At 45.1% G+C, this 15,688-nt stretch overlaps 2 protein-coding genes across 5 annotated transcripts in view; one reads left to right on the top strand and one right to left on the bottom strand.

Annotated features, from left to right (window-relative positions):
- Positions 1-15,688, bottom strand: part of WNT5B (Wnt family member 5B) — a 153,794-nt gene that overhangs the window by 87,511 nt on the left and 50,595 nt on the right. The window lies entirely within an intron of this gene.
- FBXL14 (F-box and leucine rich repeat protein 14) lies at positions 6,734-12,210 on the top strand. The gene is given in 3 exon segments (XM_024555838.4): positions 6,734-8,725; positions 10,085-10,116; positions 10,119-12,210. Coding segments are annotated over 3 exon segments (1,260 nt in total). The 5' UTR covers positions 6,734-7,526; the 3' UTR covers positions 10,148-12,210.

Below are 15,688 nucleotides of genomic sequence, written 5' to 3'. Positions count from 1 at the left end.
TTCTACATTTCCTATACTATTCTTACCCTCCCCCTGTCTATTTTCTACCTATCATTTATGCTACTTATTCTCTGTACCTTTTCCACCCTCTCTCCCCCTCCCACTCCCCTGTTGATAACCCTCCATGTGATCTCCATTTCTGTGGTTCTGTTCCTCTTCTAGTTGTTTGCTTAATTTGATTTTGTTTTTGTTTTAGGTGTGGTTGTTAATAACTGAGTTTGCTGTCATTTTACTGTTCATGTTTTTTTATCTTTTTCTTAGATAAAGCCCTTTAACATGTCATATAATAAGGGCTTGGTGATGATGAACTCCTTTCACTTGACCTTATCTGAGAAGCACTTGATTTGCACTTCCATTCTAAATGATAGCTTTGCTGGATACAATAATCTTGGATGTAGGCCCTTGCCTTTCATGACTTGGAATACTTCTTTCCAGCCCCTTCTTGCCTATAAGGTCTCTTTGGAGAAATCAGCTGACAGTCATGGGAAGTCCTTTGTAGGTAACTGTGTCCTTTTCTCTTGCTGCTTCTAAGATTCTCTCCTTATCTTTCATCTTGGGTAATGTAATTATGATGTGCCTTGGTGTGTTCCTCCTTGGGTCCAGCTTCTTTGGGACTCTCTGAGCTTCCTGGACTTCCTGGAAGTCTATTTCCTTTGCCAGACTGGGGAAGTTCTCCTTCATTATTTGTTCAAATAAGTTTTCCATTTTTTGGTCTTCCTCTTCTCCTTCTGGCACCCCTATAATTCGGATGTTGGAACGTTTAAAGGTGACCTGGAGGTTCCTAAGCCTCTCCTTATTTTTTTGAATTATTGTTTCTTCATTCTTTTCTGGTTGGATGTTTCTTTCTTCCTTCTGGTCCACACTGTTGATTTGAGTCCCAGTTTCCTTCATATCACTATTGGTTCCCTGTACATTTTCCTTTGTTTCACTTAGCATAGCCTTCATTTTTTCATCTAATTTGTGACCAAATTTAACCAATTCTGTGAGCATCCTGATTATTAATGTTTTGAACTGTGCACCTGATAGGTTGGCTATCTCTTTATTGCTTAGTTGTATTTTTTCTGGAGCTTTGATCTGTTCTTTCATTTGGGCCATTTTTTTTGTCTTGGCACGTGTTATGTAAAGGAGCGGAACCTTAGGTATTCATGGGGGGAGGGGCGCTCCTTGCTGCAGTGTGATGCTGTATGTGGGGGAGGGGTCTGAGAGGGAGCAATGGCGCCTGCTCCGCTCTCTGCCGGTTTTCATTCACTTCCTCCGCTACCCACAATCAAATTAGGCCCTTCTGGTGCTGATTCCCAGGTGGGTGGGCTTGTGTACATTCTAGGCCCCTGTGAGTCTCTCCAATGAACTCTCCTGTGAGGCTGGGAGTTCCTCCCACTGCCGCTTCGACCCCCACAGGTGTTTTCAATCAGTGGTTTGAGGCTTTATTTCCCTGCGCTGGAACTCTGGGTTGCAGGGTCTGTAGCTGGGTCTACCAGCTGCTGCCTCGCTGGCCAGCTGCAGTTCTGCCCACCCGGCTCCACAATCTGCCACCTCGCTGGGTCCGCCAGCTGCCACCTTGCGATGTGTCCTCTCCACCCAGCTGCCTGTCTCTGCCCCTCCTACTGGTCTGGATGAATGTTTCTTCTTTATCTCCTTGGTTGTCAGACTTCCATACAGTTCAATTTTCTGTCAGTTCTGGTTGTTTTTTGATTTTAAATTGTTGTCCTTCTTTGGGTTGTACAAAGAGGCACAGTGTGTCTAACTATGCCTCCATCTTGGCCGGAAGTCTCCATCTCAACCATTTTTAAGAGTGCAATTCAATAGTGTTAAATATATCCACAATAGGTCACCAAAACATTTTCATCCTGCAAATGAAACCCTAAATCCAATAAACAACAATTCCCCACTCTGCCTCCCTGGGAGGCCACCATTCCACGCTCTGTGTCTATGATATTAACCACTCTAGGAACCTCATACAAGTGAGATCACACAGCACTTGTTTTTTTGTAACTGGATTATTTCACTCAGCATAACTTCCTCCAGGTTCATTCATGCTACACTCCATGCCAGGAGTTCCTTCCTTTTTAAAGTGAATAATATACCATCGCCCAGGGGTGGGCACAAGTAGGTTAAATTACCAGCCATCATTACCTAAAAGATAATCGTAAGTAAGAATACAAGATAATAACAATAATAAGAAGACAAGTAATATAATTAAATAATACAGTAATTGGTAAATAATAATGCAAGAATAATCTATGTTTCCTGTACTCACAACTGTAAACCCACTTTTGCCCACCCCTGTATATTCCACATTTGTTTATCCATTCATCCATCAATGGTCATTTGGGTTACTTCCAACTTTTGGCTATTGTGATAGTGCTTCTATGAACACAGGGTACAAATTGTTCTTCAAGACTCTGCTTTCCTTTCTCTTGGGTGTATACCCCAAAGTGGGATTGCTAGATCATGTGGTACTTTTAATTTTTTGAAGAACGGCCACACTGTTTTCCACAGTGGCTGTACCATTTTACATTTCCACTAACAGTGCACCAAGGTCCCAATTTCTCTACATTCTCACCAACCCTTGGTATTTGCTGTATTATCAATAATAGCCATCCTAATGGGTTTAAGGTAATATCTTACTGTTGTTTTGGTTTGCATTTCCCTAACAATTACTGATGTTCAGCATCTTTTCATTTGCTCGTTGGATCTTTCTATATGTTCTTTGGGGACATGTCTATTCAAGTCCTTTGCCCATTTTAAATTAGGTCATTTGAGGGGGGGGGGTTGCTGCTGCTTAGTCTTCTATATGCAGCCAGTGAGTCAAGTCTCACCCTCTCTTTTCTTTAATACTCTCTAATCAAGACATGCCCCGAGATACTCTCCTATTTTGAAATACTAAGAATACAGAGAATTTTGCTCTCAAGAATCTTAAAGTTGGAAAGATACCTGAGAACTCTTCGAGAAGTTTTGATATGTATGAAGTTTTTTAATAAAGATATTACATTATTGCTATAGTTCTCATTCATTTTAGTTCAACAACACTTACAGAGTACCTACTATATAGCAGGCGTTGCACCATGCATAGATTAGAATTAATACAAAACACAAAATATTTTAATTCCTTGCCCACCAGCTGGACTCTGGGCCATAGTTTTTGCATATATAATTGACCCTTAAACAACATGGACTTAGGGGCTGACTTCTACATGGCGGAAAATCCTCTTATAACTTCTGACTCCCCCAAAACTTAACTATGAGGGGGGAACTCCCCAAAAACCAGAATTATCTTCTGGAGGGCAGGCCCCTTGTACTATAGGTTTCCCCACCTGGTGAGTGTTCTAGGAACCCATCTGTATCAGTGTAGCAGCTGGCATTGTTGTGAGAGGCTGTGTTTGGCTTCAGTGTTTTTTTTTTTACTTAAGACTCTTTCAATGCATTTGCCCATTTCATGATGGGTGATTTATGATCACACTTGCCCACCCCTCGCTGAGTGTTCAGCAGTTTTTGACCAAAACCAGCATGTCCCCTATGCCCCACCTTCCCTATTTACCCACTCTCCTCCCAAACAACTTTGTTTCCACAGATGAAAAAAGTCCTCGAAGAGAAAACTTTTGCTGATGTGGAAGAGGTGAAACAAAAACAGGGCAGGAGCACTAAAAGGCATCAAAATCAAATTCAAAAACTGTTTTTGAGCGGTGGAAAAAAACGTGTCAATAGGTGTATTGCATCAAATGGGGAGTACTTTGAAGGTGACTGAAGTTTAAACATGTAAGAATACATACACAATTTTTTATAAATAAATTCCAGGTTTTGGGGGGTCCCCCCTCATATAGTCCCTCTGTATCCATGGGGTTGGGGGATGGGGATTGGCTCCAGGGCCCCCACAGATCCCCAGATCTGAGGATGTTCAAATCCCTTATATATAATGGTGTAGAACAATGCATACAGTTGGCATTGCATATTCCCAATTGCAGACTGAAAATACTGTTTTCCATCTGTGGTTGGTTGAATCCTCCTCAGATGCAAAACCTGGGATTCAGAAGGCCAACTGTATATTTATTGAAAAAGAATCAGACCATATGTGGACAAAGCAGTTCAAACTCTTGTTGTACAAGGTCAGCTGTATATATTTTTGAATGAGTTTAAAAAGCTACAGATCCCTTTTGATCTTTTCTGGCAGATTGTCTCTCTCTGAATTAGGAAGTATACATCCTTCAGGAAGCCTGATCTTTGGGTTGAACGTCTCAATTTTCCAAGGCCCTACCCAGGTGAAAAATACACCCTATCTAAAAATGTAGTTTCTTTGAAATTCTTGGTAAAGTTTTGGAGAGTCTTCCTACACAAGTCTATCATTTCTGCCTCTAAACAGAAATTCATCACTCATTCAGAAAAAATTTCACTCTGGTTGTAGATTGTTGAATCATACAAAAATCTCAACCTGTCCTTAAAACATGCACAGTTATCCACAGGATCTACATTGGTATACATCTTTTCTAGTCCATCAGAGTCTCTGGTCCATAACGTTTATCTACTTTTGTGTCCCAAATCTGAACCTAAACCAAATCCCCCAAGAAGCCACTGCACGTAAAAATATTCTTAATCTCTGGCCAGTGGTAGGAACAATGCCTACTCCCAGGGTTGAGGCGGCAAGACAGCAAGACTGACTCAGAGGAAACTGAGAACCAGAAAGAAGAGTCATTTCCTCCATAAAGGTCTCCAGACAGCTTAGGGCTCATTTGATGCCATACTTCTTTCCCCTCCCACTAATGTTTGTTTTCTTAGGTGCTTCTTGATGTTTATTTTCCTACTTATTGAATGTGAAAATAATCATATTGCTACAAATCCTTATATATTTAAATGCCTTAAAAGGCTCTGTATTAATAAAATTCTAGAGGTCAACTCAAGAAAAAGTTCTGCTAGATCTAGGATCACGGGACCTACTTCTTTCTAGAGAAAGTGCTTCCAGGCATATCTAAATGACCCTTTATACTTGAGAACAGAAGTCTGTCTAGAGGTGGAAAGACCATTAAGCTCCTTCTCTTTCAGTCAGGCCTGTGTCTACAAATTCCCTCTTCCTCCTGTACCCCTGCTGTGGCGAGCACTTTGTTTTGTGTTCAGTAGGATTAAGGTGTTTTGGATTAAGATGACATAAACACAAACACATCTACATCTACACAACAACAACAAAAAAGTGACTTTCACGTAGAGTTCAAGGTAAAATTTTAGGTACAAGTGATTGAGACAACAATAAGCCTAGATACGCTCTAGGAAAAGAGTATTAGCCCAGGTATGTCCCAGAATTGTGAAACAATGCCATGACACATCTGGAATCATCTGTGTGACTAATAGTACGGTCTGTTATTACAGAAAGGTTATAAAAATCTATGGGCCTCACATCATGTGTAATGTGAACAATGTAGCAAACTTGTAAGAGTGTTTGCTTCTGCATTTCCTGGTTGAGGAAGAGAGGTAAGAAGGGTCTAAAATGTCTTATGTCTGTTAGCGATTCTCTATGTACTTGGTCTAGCACTGGTTTCTCAGGCAAAAGAGAAGTGGTCAAAAGTTAACAATCTCATAGACTGAATATGGAACCCATTCAAAAATCTTGTTCAGGTGCTCAGAGAATCAATAAAACCATCTTCCTTTTTGAGAATTAAGTCAGGTAGTCTTAAATATTGTTGTGATGACCCATTAATTCATAAAAATATGGAGGGTCTTTTCTCTGATTCTAAAATTCTTGGTTTGGGGGCAGTTAACATGAATCTCTGCAATTCTACCCTCTGTATGGACATTTAAGACCCAGGAGCCACATTTAGCCCAGAGCATTGCCCTGGTTCCATAAAACAGTTTCTAAACCAACAGACATTTGCTGGAGCACCTTACCCAAGTCCAACAGTCACTCTAGTTTATAAAGAAGTAAATCTGTGTTAGCACATACAAATATATTGACTATCAGCATAATTGGCCCACACAGTTTTTGTATAGTTTAAGAGGCTAATGAGAAAGAAAAGATCATAAAACAAGGCTGCTGCCTTCGAAGTACAAAGCAGGCTGAGTAGGTGCCAGGGTATCGGTAGCACCCCGACAGTTCAGCAGCAAGTGCAGAAGTGGAGGGAAGTTTGGATGTATAAAGTACTGAGGGAGACACACAGGGGTGTCTGGAAACACCCAGAACATGCTAGAAGGAAGTAGTAATGGCTAAGTCTAGAACGAGGACTAGAGGGGGTTAGTGTTAAGATAAGGTATGAATAAATACATCTGAATTTCTCCCTAATTGAGGGCAAAGACTGGGAGAGAAAGGAATCGTAAACAATCCAATTGGAAAGAATTGAGAGTGTGATAACAGAGACCTGTTAAGGGTCATTAGGGACAGTAAAAAAAGGGAGAAAGTCGGGGTAATGATTATTGAGAACTACAGCTGGGAGGAGGGTCTTGCAGGGATAATAAAGGGAGAAGGGTGTGAAGTAAGGGTCAGGTATTGTCAGGGTAAACTATGGGAAAAGACTGTGCAGACGTCAGCAGCAAAGAAAAGGGGACGGCACAGGGTTAGGGCGTGGCCCAGAAAGGGAATGGCTCAATTAGTAGGCTGTGGGGTGAAAAGGAGAAGGGTGGGGAAGAGCTTTGCTGACAGCAGCTCTCAGATGGTGCCTACAGGGTTAAAACTCAGGGGCGGTGAGAAGAGGCAGAACTCGGTTTCCAGGGTAACGGCTCCGACAGTTCCGGCAGCGCAGGTTTGTACCACTGTGCACAGCGCGGGGGGGAGGGAGCGCGAAGGGAGGAGGGCCTAGCGAAGGAGCCTCGGAGCCTCCGGTACGTCCCGGACGCTACCAACCGCGCGGCCCGCCTGCTCGCCCCGGGGTCTACGCCGAGCCGCGCTCAGGCCTCCTGGCCGCCGCGTCTTCCGCGCGGGGCTGGCAGCTCCCAACTGCCGGCGGACGGCGGGGGGTTAGAAACGTGCGCCCGGTGGCCCGAAGTGGCCTCCTGGTCCCCCCGCCTGGGCGGCGGAGTGCGGGCGGCCCGGGCTGGGAGGTTTGAAAAGCGGGCGAGAGACAAAGGCAGCAGGAAGCCTCTACGGCACCCGGAGCCCGTGCGCGCAGCCCCCGGGGCCCTTCGCGGCCCGTCGGCCTGGAGCGGCAGCGGCGGTGGCAGTGGCAGTGGCAGTGGCAGTGGCAGGAGGCGGAGGATGCGGCAGGGGGCGTGGGAGCGGCGGCGGCGCGGGCGGAGCGGCGCGGCCCGAGCGCGGCGTGGTTAGACCCCAGGCTGCGGCGGCCCGGCCGGCTCGGGTGTGAGTGAGGGGCACCTACCCCGCCCGGGATGTGAGGACCGAGCGGAGCCCGGGGCGGGGGGAGGGAAGGGAAGGGAGGCGAAGCCGGCAGGAAGGAAGGAAGGACGGACGGACGGACCAGGAGGAGGAGCGGCGGCGGAGGCCAGAGCCGGAAGGCGGGGAGGGGCCGTCCGTTGGGCCCCAGGCGGCGGCGGTCAGGGCAACTGCTCTCGTCGCCTCCTCCCCCCGGCTCCGCGGAGGGGGGAGGAGGAAGATGGAGACCCACATCTCATGCTTGTTCCCCGAGCTTCTGGCTATGATCTTCGGCTATCTGGACGTCCGGGACAAGGGGCGCGCGGCGCAGGTGTGCACGGCCTGGCGGGACGCCGCCTACCACAAGTCGGTGTGGCGGGGGGTGGAGGCCAAGCTGCACCTGCGCCGGGCCAACCCGTCGCTGTTCCCCAGCCTGCAGGCCCGGGGCATCCGCCGGGTGCAGATCCTGAGCCTCCGCCGCAGCCTCAGCTACGTGATCCAGGGCATGGCCAACATCGAGAGCCTCAACCTGAGCGGCTGCTACAACCTCACCGACAACGGACTGGGCCACGCGTTTGTGCAGGAGATCAGCTCCCTGCGGGCTCTCAACCTCAGCCTCTGCAAGCAGATCACCGACAGCAGCCTGGGCCGCATAGCCCAGTACCTCAAGGGCCTGGAGGTGCTGGAGCTGGGGGGCTGCAGCAACATCACCAACACTGGTCTCCTGCTCATTGCCTGGGGCCTGCAGCGCCTCAAGAGCCTTAATCTTCGCAGCTGCCGCCACCTCTCGGATGTAGGCATCGGGCACCTGGCCGGTATGACGCGCAGTGCGGCGGAGGGCTGCCTGGGCCTGGAGCAGCTCACGCTGCAGGACTGCCAGAAGCTCACCGATCTTTCTCTAAAGCACATCTCTCGGGGCCTGACGGGCCTGAGGCTCCTCAACCTCAGCTTCTGCGGAGGCATCTCGGACGCCGGCCTCTTGCACCTGTCGCACATGGGCAGCCTCCGCAGCCTTAACCTGCGTTCCTGCGACAACATTAGTGACACGGGCATCATGCATCTGGCTATGGGCAGCCTGCGCCTGTCGGGGCTGGATGTGTCCTTCTGTGACAAGGTAGGGGACCAGAGTCTGGCTTACATAGCACAGGGGTTGGACGGTCTCAAGTCTCTCTCCCTCTGCTCCTGCCACATAAGCGATGATGGCATCAACCGCATGGTGCGGCAAATGCATGGGCTGCGCACGCTCAACATTGGGCAGTGTGTGCGCATCACCGACAAGGGCCTGGAGCTGATTGCTGAACACCTGAGCCAGCTCACTGGCATAGACCTGTATGGCTGTACCCGAATCACCAAGCGCGGCCTGGAGCGCATCACACAGCTGCCCTGCCTCAAGGTACTCAACCTGGGACTCTGGCAGATGACGGACAGTGAAAAGGTCAGGTGAGGGAGGCAGCACCAACTCCCCTTGCCCCGCCCTGTTCATCCTCCTGTCACTACCACCCTCCCTCCCCTCTCACTCCACATCCACACGTATACTTAGATCATTGCAGTGGATGATATGGGACAATGACATGGAGCCTCAGGCTCATTTTCTCCTCCCTCCTCCAGCACCCCTGCCCACTACATGTCCATTCATTGCTTCTGGGGATCCTCTTCTACCCCTGACGGTACTCCCATCTCTTTTTCCCTGAGGATGGGGAGAGGGACTCGGCTCCTTACCCATCCACTTCTCTCCACTGGGGAATGGAGGGGCCGATTGAGCTACTGTATCCCCACTGCGTTGCATTTGAAAATGGGGGTGGGGGTGGGGAGTAACTAGTCCTTTCAACCCTGGGGAGTTGAGGAAAATGTCTGCCTTTACTTAAGCTTTCATTTGAATACTGTGATCTGGTTTTTATTTTGAAATGTATGAAAGCAAACCCAACTACAACGGCCTTTTCACCCTTCTTCCACTTTGTAACTAATCCCAGTCTCTTCTCATCACTTTTTTTTACAGTACTTTGCTACTCATGCTCATTTCATTTTTATCGTTTTTTTCTTTTTTTGAAGAAATTTGAAATCATGGTCCTTTTTTTCTGCTGAATATATTCTATATATTATATATATATATAAACTTTATATTTATATATATATATACATATATATGTCTGGCTACCTCGTTTTAGTTTACTTTTTTCTCTGAAGCCCTGGAATTCTACAAGAGAGATATTTTGAGACTAAAACATTTTTGTGCCTAGACTGGAAAGATGCCCATTGGGTTTGTACGTCTTTTTTGTTTTGGCTTCTTCCCCAACCCAGTCCACGGAGTCTGTCCCGCATCCACATTTCGGCTTTAGTTATTGTCCTCCTTGTCCATTGGGATTTGAGGGCCCAACCATGTTCCTAAATCTTGACTTAATTTATAGCACAAATGTGTGGGAGAAATGAGAGTTGAAGTGTTTTGTTTGTTTGAGATGCAGATTGTCTTGAAAATTATTATTATATATGCAAATTTGCCCTACCCACACCCTCTTCCAACTTTCCCCACAAAAAAAGGTCACACAGTGAGGCTTCCTGTTGGAAGCAGAGGAGCAGAGTTGGCCTCCAAAGCCCCTGGGGCTGTAATGTGAAGGGGAGGAGACTGAAATTCATGTCTTATCTCTGTTCTGTTAATAAAATGGGAATTTGTGGGTTTTAAAAAATTGTTTCTAAATGGAGGAGTAGATGACTTTATTTTGGTGGGGGTTGGGACTTGTGGCTTTAAAAAAATCGCTTTTCAGTAGGATGTATATTTTTGTTGGATTTGTTTATTTTTTTTAGAATCCTCCACAGCAACATTCGAGACCATGGAGTTAAAGAAACCCAGAGACCTTTATCAATTAATTGTACTGTTTGTGAATTTGTATAAATAATAACAAAGATCCTCTTAAAACGTTTATATTCTTACAGTAAAAGGTTAAACTGATATTTATATAATAAAAGAGGAAATATGAAGTATGTTTTTGAAAAAAAAAAAAACCAAAAACCAAACCAAACCTTGTTATCTGTGAATCATTTTGAAGGCGGAGTGCGTTTGGGTGTGTGCCCAAGTGGAGGTGCTGCCGAGCGCCGTCCATTGAGAGGAGATGGGCTGCCGTGCATCCTGTGAGCTGTGCGTGCGCTCCAGCTAAAGACTCATTCTGTGCAAGGCTTACTAGTGAATGTTTTGTTGCTAGAAATGTAGTTAGATAGGAGATGTCTATAATTTTTGGTTTTCAACTGTCAAAAAAATGGAAATTTAAAGAAATTGAACAAAATGAAGCTTTTTTAAAAGCCAGATTTGTAAGAGCCACAATTTCCCCAGGATAGCCCAATTTTTTGGGGGGGTGGAAATGACATCTAGGGGTAATGTTCAAAAAACGAGTCATGAGATATGGAAGTGGAGGAGAAAGATGCTGTTTCTTTTACCCTCTGAGTGGGTGTGGGGAGGATGTGAAATGGTGAAGGCTGGAGGGAACTGAAGCCATTGTTCAGAAAAGTTGAAAGAGGGCTGTCCTTGCTCCCTGGCCTGCTCGCTCAGTCATGCATACTGGATCTCCCCACGAGGGAGGGTCCTAGTGGAGAGGAGGAGGGCAGTCCAACCCCTCTTTTTAACATTCTCCTCCAGGCCTGGCTGTATTTGAGCACTTTCTGGGGGATGGGGGTTTGGCCAGGAGGTCTTGCACATTTACATTTTAAGCACTTCCAATGCTGAGGGTGATGGTTCTTAGCCTGAATTTCAGAGCAGATAAATGAACACCAACAATTCTAGCAAAGCGTTGTTCCATTTGATAGACAATAACTCAAAAATCTGACACCCTGTGGTTAGGCTTTGGAAGGAAGAGTAAAACTCAGACAGTGAAGTAATTCATATTCCTGGGTTCACACAGGTCTTTCATAGTTGCTTCTGAGGTTTTTCTTTTTTTTAAAACATACCGATCCCAGCAACAGGTGATAAAGAGTATTATAATACTTTCTTGGATTGGCACCTCTTTCCAGGAAGAGAGCTAGAACCCAGGTTTCTCTGGGGATAAGATTCTTTTGTACAATATCCCAAGCTTTCTGCCTGAGCATATCACAAAAGCTGCATTGTTCCTTTTTGGAGAGCTATCATAATTGGGTCTAATTGAGCCTGACACTAGATCCATCTTCCTTTTCTTTAGGGAAGGTGTGGATCTCTTTCTTCCCTCTTAGGTTACAGTACTTATCGCCTAGGGGAGAATGTGTAAACCCTACTCAGAAGTAGGGACTTTGAATTAGGGTCAGCTTTCTAATTCAGCATTTGACACTACTACACACAAGGTTACACAAACTGTAGGTTCTCAGACTTTTTTCTTCCAGGAGACTGCCTGGCTGTTGAGATTCAGTTGATAAAAATTTGAGCACCTCTTAAGTCCTAGATTCCATGCTAAGTCTTCATTTTAATACCCAAAATAATCCAGCTGTAACTGAAAGGCCTTTATGCTTCTGTCTCTGTTTGGTTTTTACTTTAAAGGTGAAATACAACCTTGACTAAAGGCTGGTAAATAAGTGTTTTGAAAGTTAAAGATCATGGGCCTAGTGTCCTCATCCTGAACTGAGCATACTTAATTTATCTGGAGAATCTCTGGAAAAGGTGAATAAACCACTTACTTTCATCGGTCAAGCTTAACTTCTTGTCTCTCAACCTTTTTGTATAGAAGGAAAGGAATATGTGTTGAGAACCTGTGGTGTGCTTTGCATGGTACTTGTCAATGTTACCTTTAGTCCTCAAAACAACCTGCTGAAACAGGTATCTTGTTTTCCAGATAAAGCATATTGCTCTCCTTAAGCTGCCCCCACCACTGCTGAGGGGAGGCAGAACTCAAATCAGGTCCATTTCTGAAGTTCAGCTCCCTTTTGTTCTATGAGAAGGTTCTGTTACTCATCATACCTTGGCTTCCAGGAAGGCAACCTCCCAGGCGTGGAAGCTGTTTTAAACAGTGTGGACAAGGTTACGCTGCAGGGCTCTACTTTAAAGGGCACAGGGGCGGGTGCAATCTCCACCATACCTACAACCATGGAAAATGCTTTTAAAGAATAGAAGTACTAAAGAGAATGAATAGATACATAATTTGTGGGTGGTACAAAAGTTAAAAATCACTTAAGGGTAATTTTTAGAATACCAAAAAAATCTAGTTCAGGTTATTTGCTGAAACTTCAGAACTGAAAAACCAAAATAGGAAGTCTGTAAACTTTATCATCTAAAAGTAACCTCAAGAGAACTCTGGGTAGTAGTTAAGACAGGGCTCCACATGCCTTTCTTTTCTCACTGGGCAGTAGCCCTGTAAGGTCTGTACTGAAAAGATTATTTATAAACGCAGATGTGGGGTCCAGATAGCTTCTCAGCCCCTGAGGACCAGGGTCGGCCTCTAGCTAAGAGAGCTGGGCATCGCTGCGTAATTCTCCCTGCTATGGACTCCTTCCTGCTGAATTCCTCAGCCCTAAGGAGGGGGAGGTCCCACTTGATTGATTCCACATTTGGCAAGAGCAACGAGGATGCCTTGTCTAAAGTACATCCTTAAATAGTTAAGGAAACTCATGCTGATCCTATTCTTTGATTTAAATGAAACAAGGGTCTGAAAAAGCAAATGTTCCTTTTAATGGAGTTTCTTTTTAAAGGTAAGAACATTCTTTATTAAGGACATATGATATGTAAATTGAAGCCTGGCCTTTCCCCAACCCCTGCTGCTTCCTGCAGTGGTTACTAGATAGATGCTGGTCTTGGGATAGAAGTAACAACCCTTTCACTCTGGGCTTAGAGAATCTGAATTCAGGTTTTCAAAGGGGTAACGGTAGTGGCCTCCAGGGACCACTGTGTTTCCAAAGTATAAGAGCCTTTTGAGTAAAAGATGAGAATTGTGGAACAAAACCAAGACCTCATGTAGCTTCTGACAACCCGCCCTTCCCAGACCCTGAAGGGAGAGCCCCTGGCCTCTGTTCCGGCTGCTCTGCTGTAGAAGGGAAGGGGCTGTTTTGAGTCATCCAGCAGCAGTCCTCTGGGGTCTTTCTCTTCCCTGCTTCAGACAATTTACAAAGTTAATTCCACCCCTTTAGCAGAGGGCAAGACCTACATTTTGTGCCACTGTGAACCCCTGAGGAGTCAGGGGTGAGGCTTTTTGATTAAATAATGTTTGTCACGGGTAAGGCGCAGGATTTGAAATTGAAAAGCTACATTCAAACCTAAGCTGATGCTTAGGCCACACATTTATCTCATTTTTGTCAAGTCAATGGACTTGTTCAGAGATTAGGTAGCAAATGAAATTGTTTTGAAAACGTGAATGTTAAACAGATGAGACGTTCACACTTGGATCAACGCCAACTATTAATAATTTAGACCTTATCAAAGGTAAGTGCACAGCAGGGCAAAGACCATATACTTTCAGGTCTTAGAAAAGGGTTATTTCTAGGCAATTGGTAAACTTAAATGTCCACAGATGGTCCGTTTCAGTCTTTTCCAGGGACTGCTCGGATTCTGCCCAGTGGGGTTCCTGCACCAACCCAGCACATGGGCACCATGATAAGCCAGGTCTTCCAGTTAGGGTGCATGAGAAAGCAAGCTCAAGGTCTTAACTGCACAGCACTAGAGGGGTATGTTTAGCATCCCCCCAAATAAAGACACGTTTTTATTATCTCATTATTATTCCACTTTGAAAGACAAACGCCACATATTCTTGAACGTTTGATTTTATTTGTGACAGTAGAAAGTAGTCCCAGTTACAAAGAAGAACAGGGTCCCCAGCAGCAGCAAAGAAACCAGGTGAGACGGCGTCAGGGATGTGAACGTGGCGTCCTGGAAGAATTTAGTCCTGACACAGTGGTCAGTTTCCCTTCTCAAAATTTTTATTTTCCCAAACGTGGCAGATACTGTACGTTTAGTTTCATAAATGGAGAAAGAAGCTTGACCAGGGCGAAAAGATCCTGCCATTAAAAGACTGTGTCATTAAGGTGACACGACAGGTCAGCCTCAGAACCAGGGCTGCTCCGGGCCCTAAGGACCACAGCGGCCAGTGACCAACGTGCAGGTAGCTCTGCTCTTCCCTTGAGGCACTGCAAAGCACTGCCCCGACCCCTCACTTTAGAGAAGTGGTTAGCCAGAGCATACTTTCTTAGGGAATAAAAAAAACTCCAAATGGTGAAGGTTATTACTATTTCTTTTTTTCTTTTTTCTTAAATGATTTTGATTATTTTTAGAGGGAAGGGAAAGGAGAGAGGAAGAGAGGGAGAGAAACACCAATGTGTGGTTTGCCTCTTGCACACCCCCAACTGGGGACCTGGCCCGCAATCCAGGGGTGTGCCCTGACTGGGAATTGAACCTGCGACCTTTCAATTCACAGGCCTGTGCTCAATCCACTGAGCCACACCAGCCAGGGTACTATTTAATAAGCATTCAATTATGCAAACTGAAGATATATTTTGCAAGCATTATATACTGGGTTATTCAAGAAGCAAAAAAACCAGTGCAAGTTGGTAAATGGGCTGTATGGTTCCCAAGTAGCTAGTAGTGTCAAATCTCATCTGTTAATGTTCAGAGGACGTGAGCCAGATTCCAAAACACTTGCTTTGTCACGAATAGTAATGTGAAGTACAAACACTGGAAGTCTGTGCTCGTAATAGCCTCGAACCTAAGAACTTACACAAGTCTAACACGTTTACAAATATCTGTCACACAATCCTTTAATGAAGTACAATCAGGTTGTGGGAACACTAGCTATTTTCATGCAAGGATAAAAGGCTAGACTTCACAGATGTTTTAGTTACAAACCCCACTTGTCTAGAAGAGTAAAAGGGTCTAATTTGTTAATATCAGGCAGCCTCTTATGTTTATTACTCCTCAATTTACGTAATCGAGACTCCAGAAGGGCCAGGCCCAGCACACAGCTGTCTGTCAATAATTACGACTCATATCATGGATCCGAGTTTATGGAATCAGACTGTGGGAAAATAGATCTGAGGCCAGATTAATTTTTTAAATAAGTAGTGTGGAATTACTTAATATGGCTTGGAAATCATTGTTTTCCTCGTCTAAAAAGAAAGTGTGTACTACAAGCATCCATAATATTCATCCTTAGGAAATCTTTACCTCAAACTGGCATTTGTATGCGCACATTTGTGGAAGAATAGCTGCCTGCTTCCTGTCTGCTTTTTTGAGACATCGTCTCTGAATAGGGAGAAAACAAAAAGTCCTGACACTCCTATAGAATCTTTAGTAAAAAATAACCAATGCTAAAATTGGACAGATGAGTAAAGTAATGGAGGAATTACAATAGTTCAGCCCCTCAAATTTTCAATGTTCTTAGATGCCTTCCATTTTTACTTCAGTGTGTTAAACCTTAGCTTCATAGTTCAAAAGCCACTGCTGTGAACTATCCCCCCGAAAAGAACTAG

This window comes from Desmodus rotundus, chromosome 3 (assembly GCF_022682495.2).
Source record: "Desmodus rotundus isolate HL8 chromosome 3, HLdesRot8A.1, whole genome shotgun sequence".
In the NCBI taxonomy this organism is placed as follows: Eukaryota; Metazoa; Chordata; class Mammalia; order Chiroptera; family Phyllostomidae; genus Desmodus; species Desmodus rotundus.
Note: the sequence above shows the minus strand (reverse complement) of the source record. Positions and strands in the feature narration are given on the sequence as shown.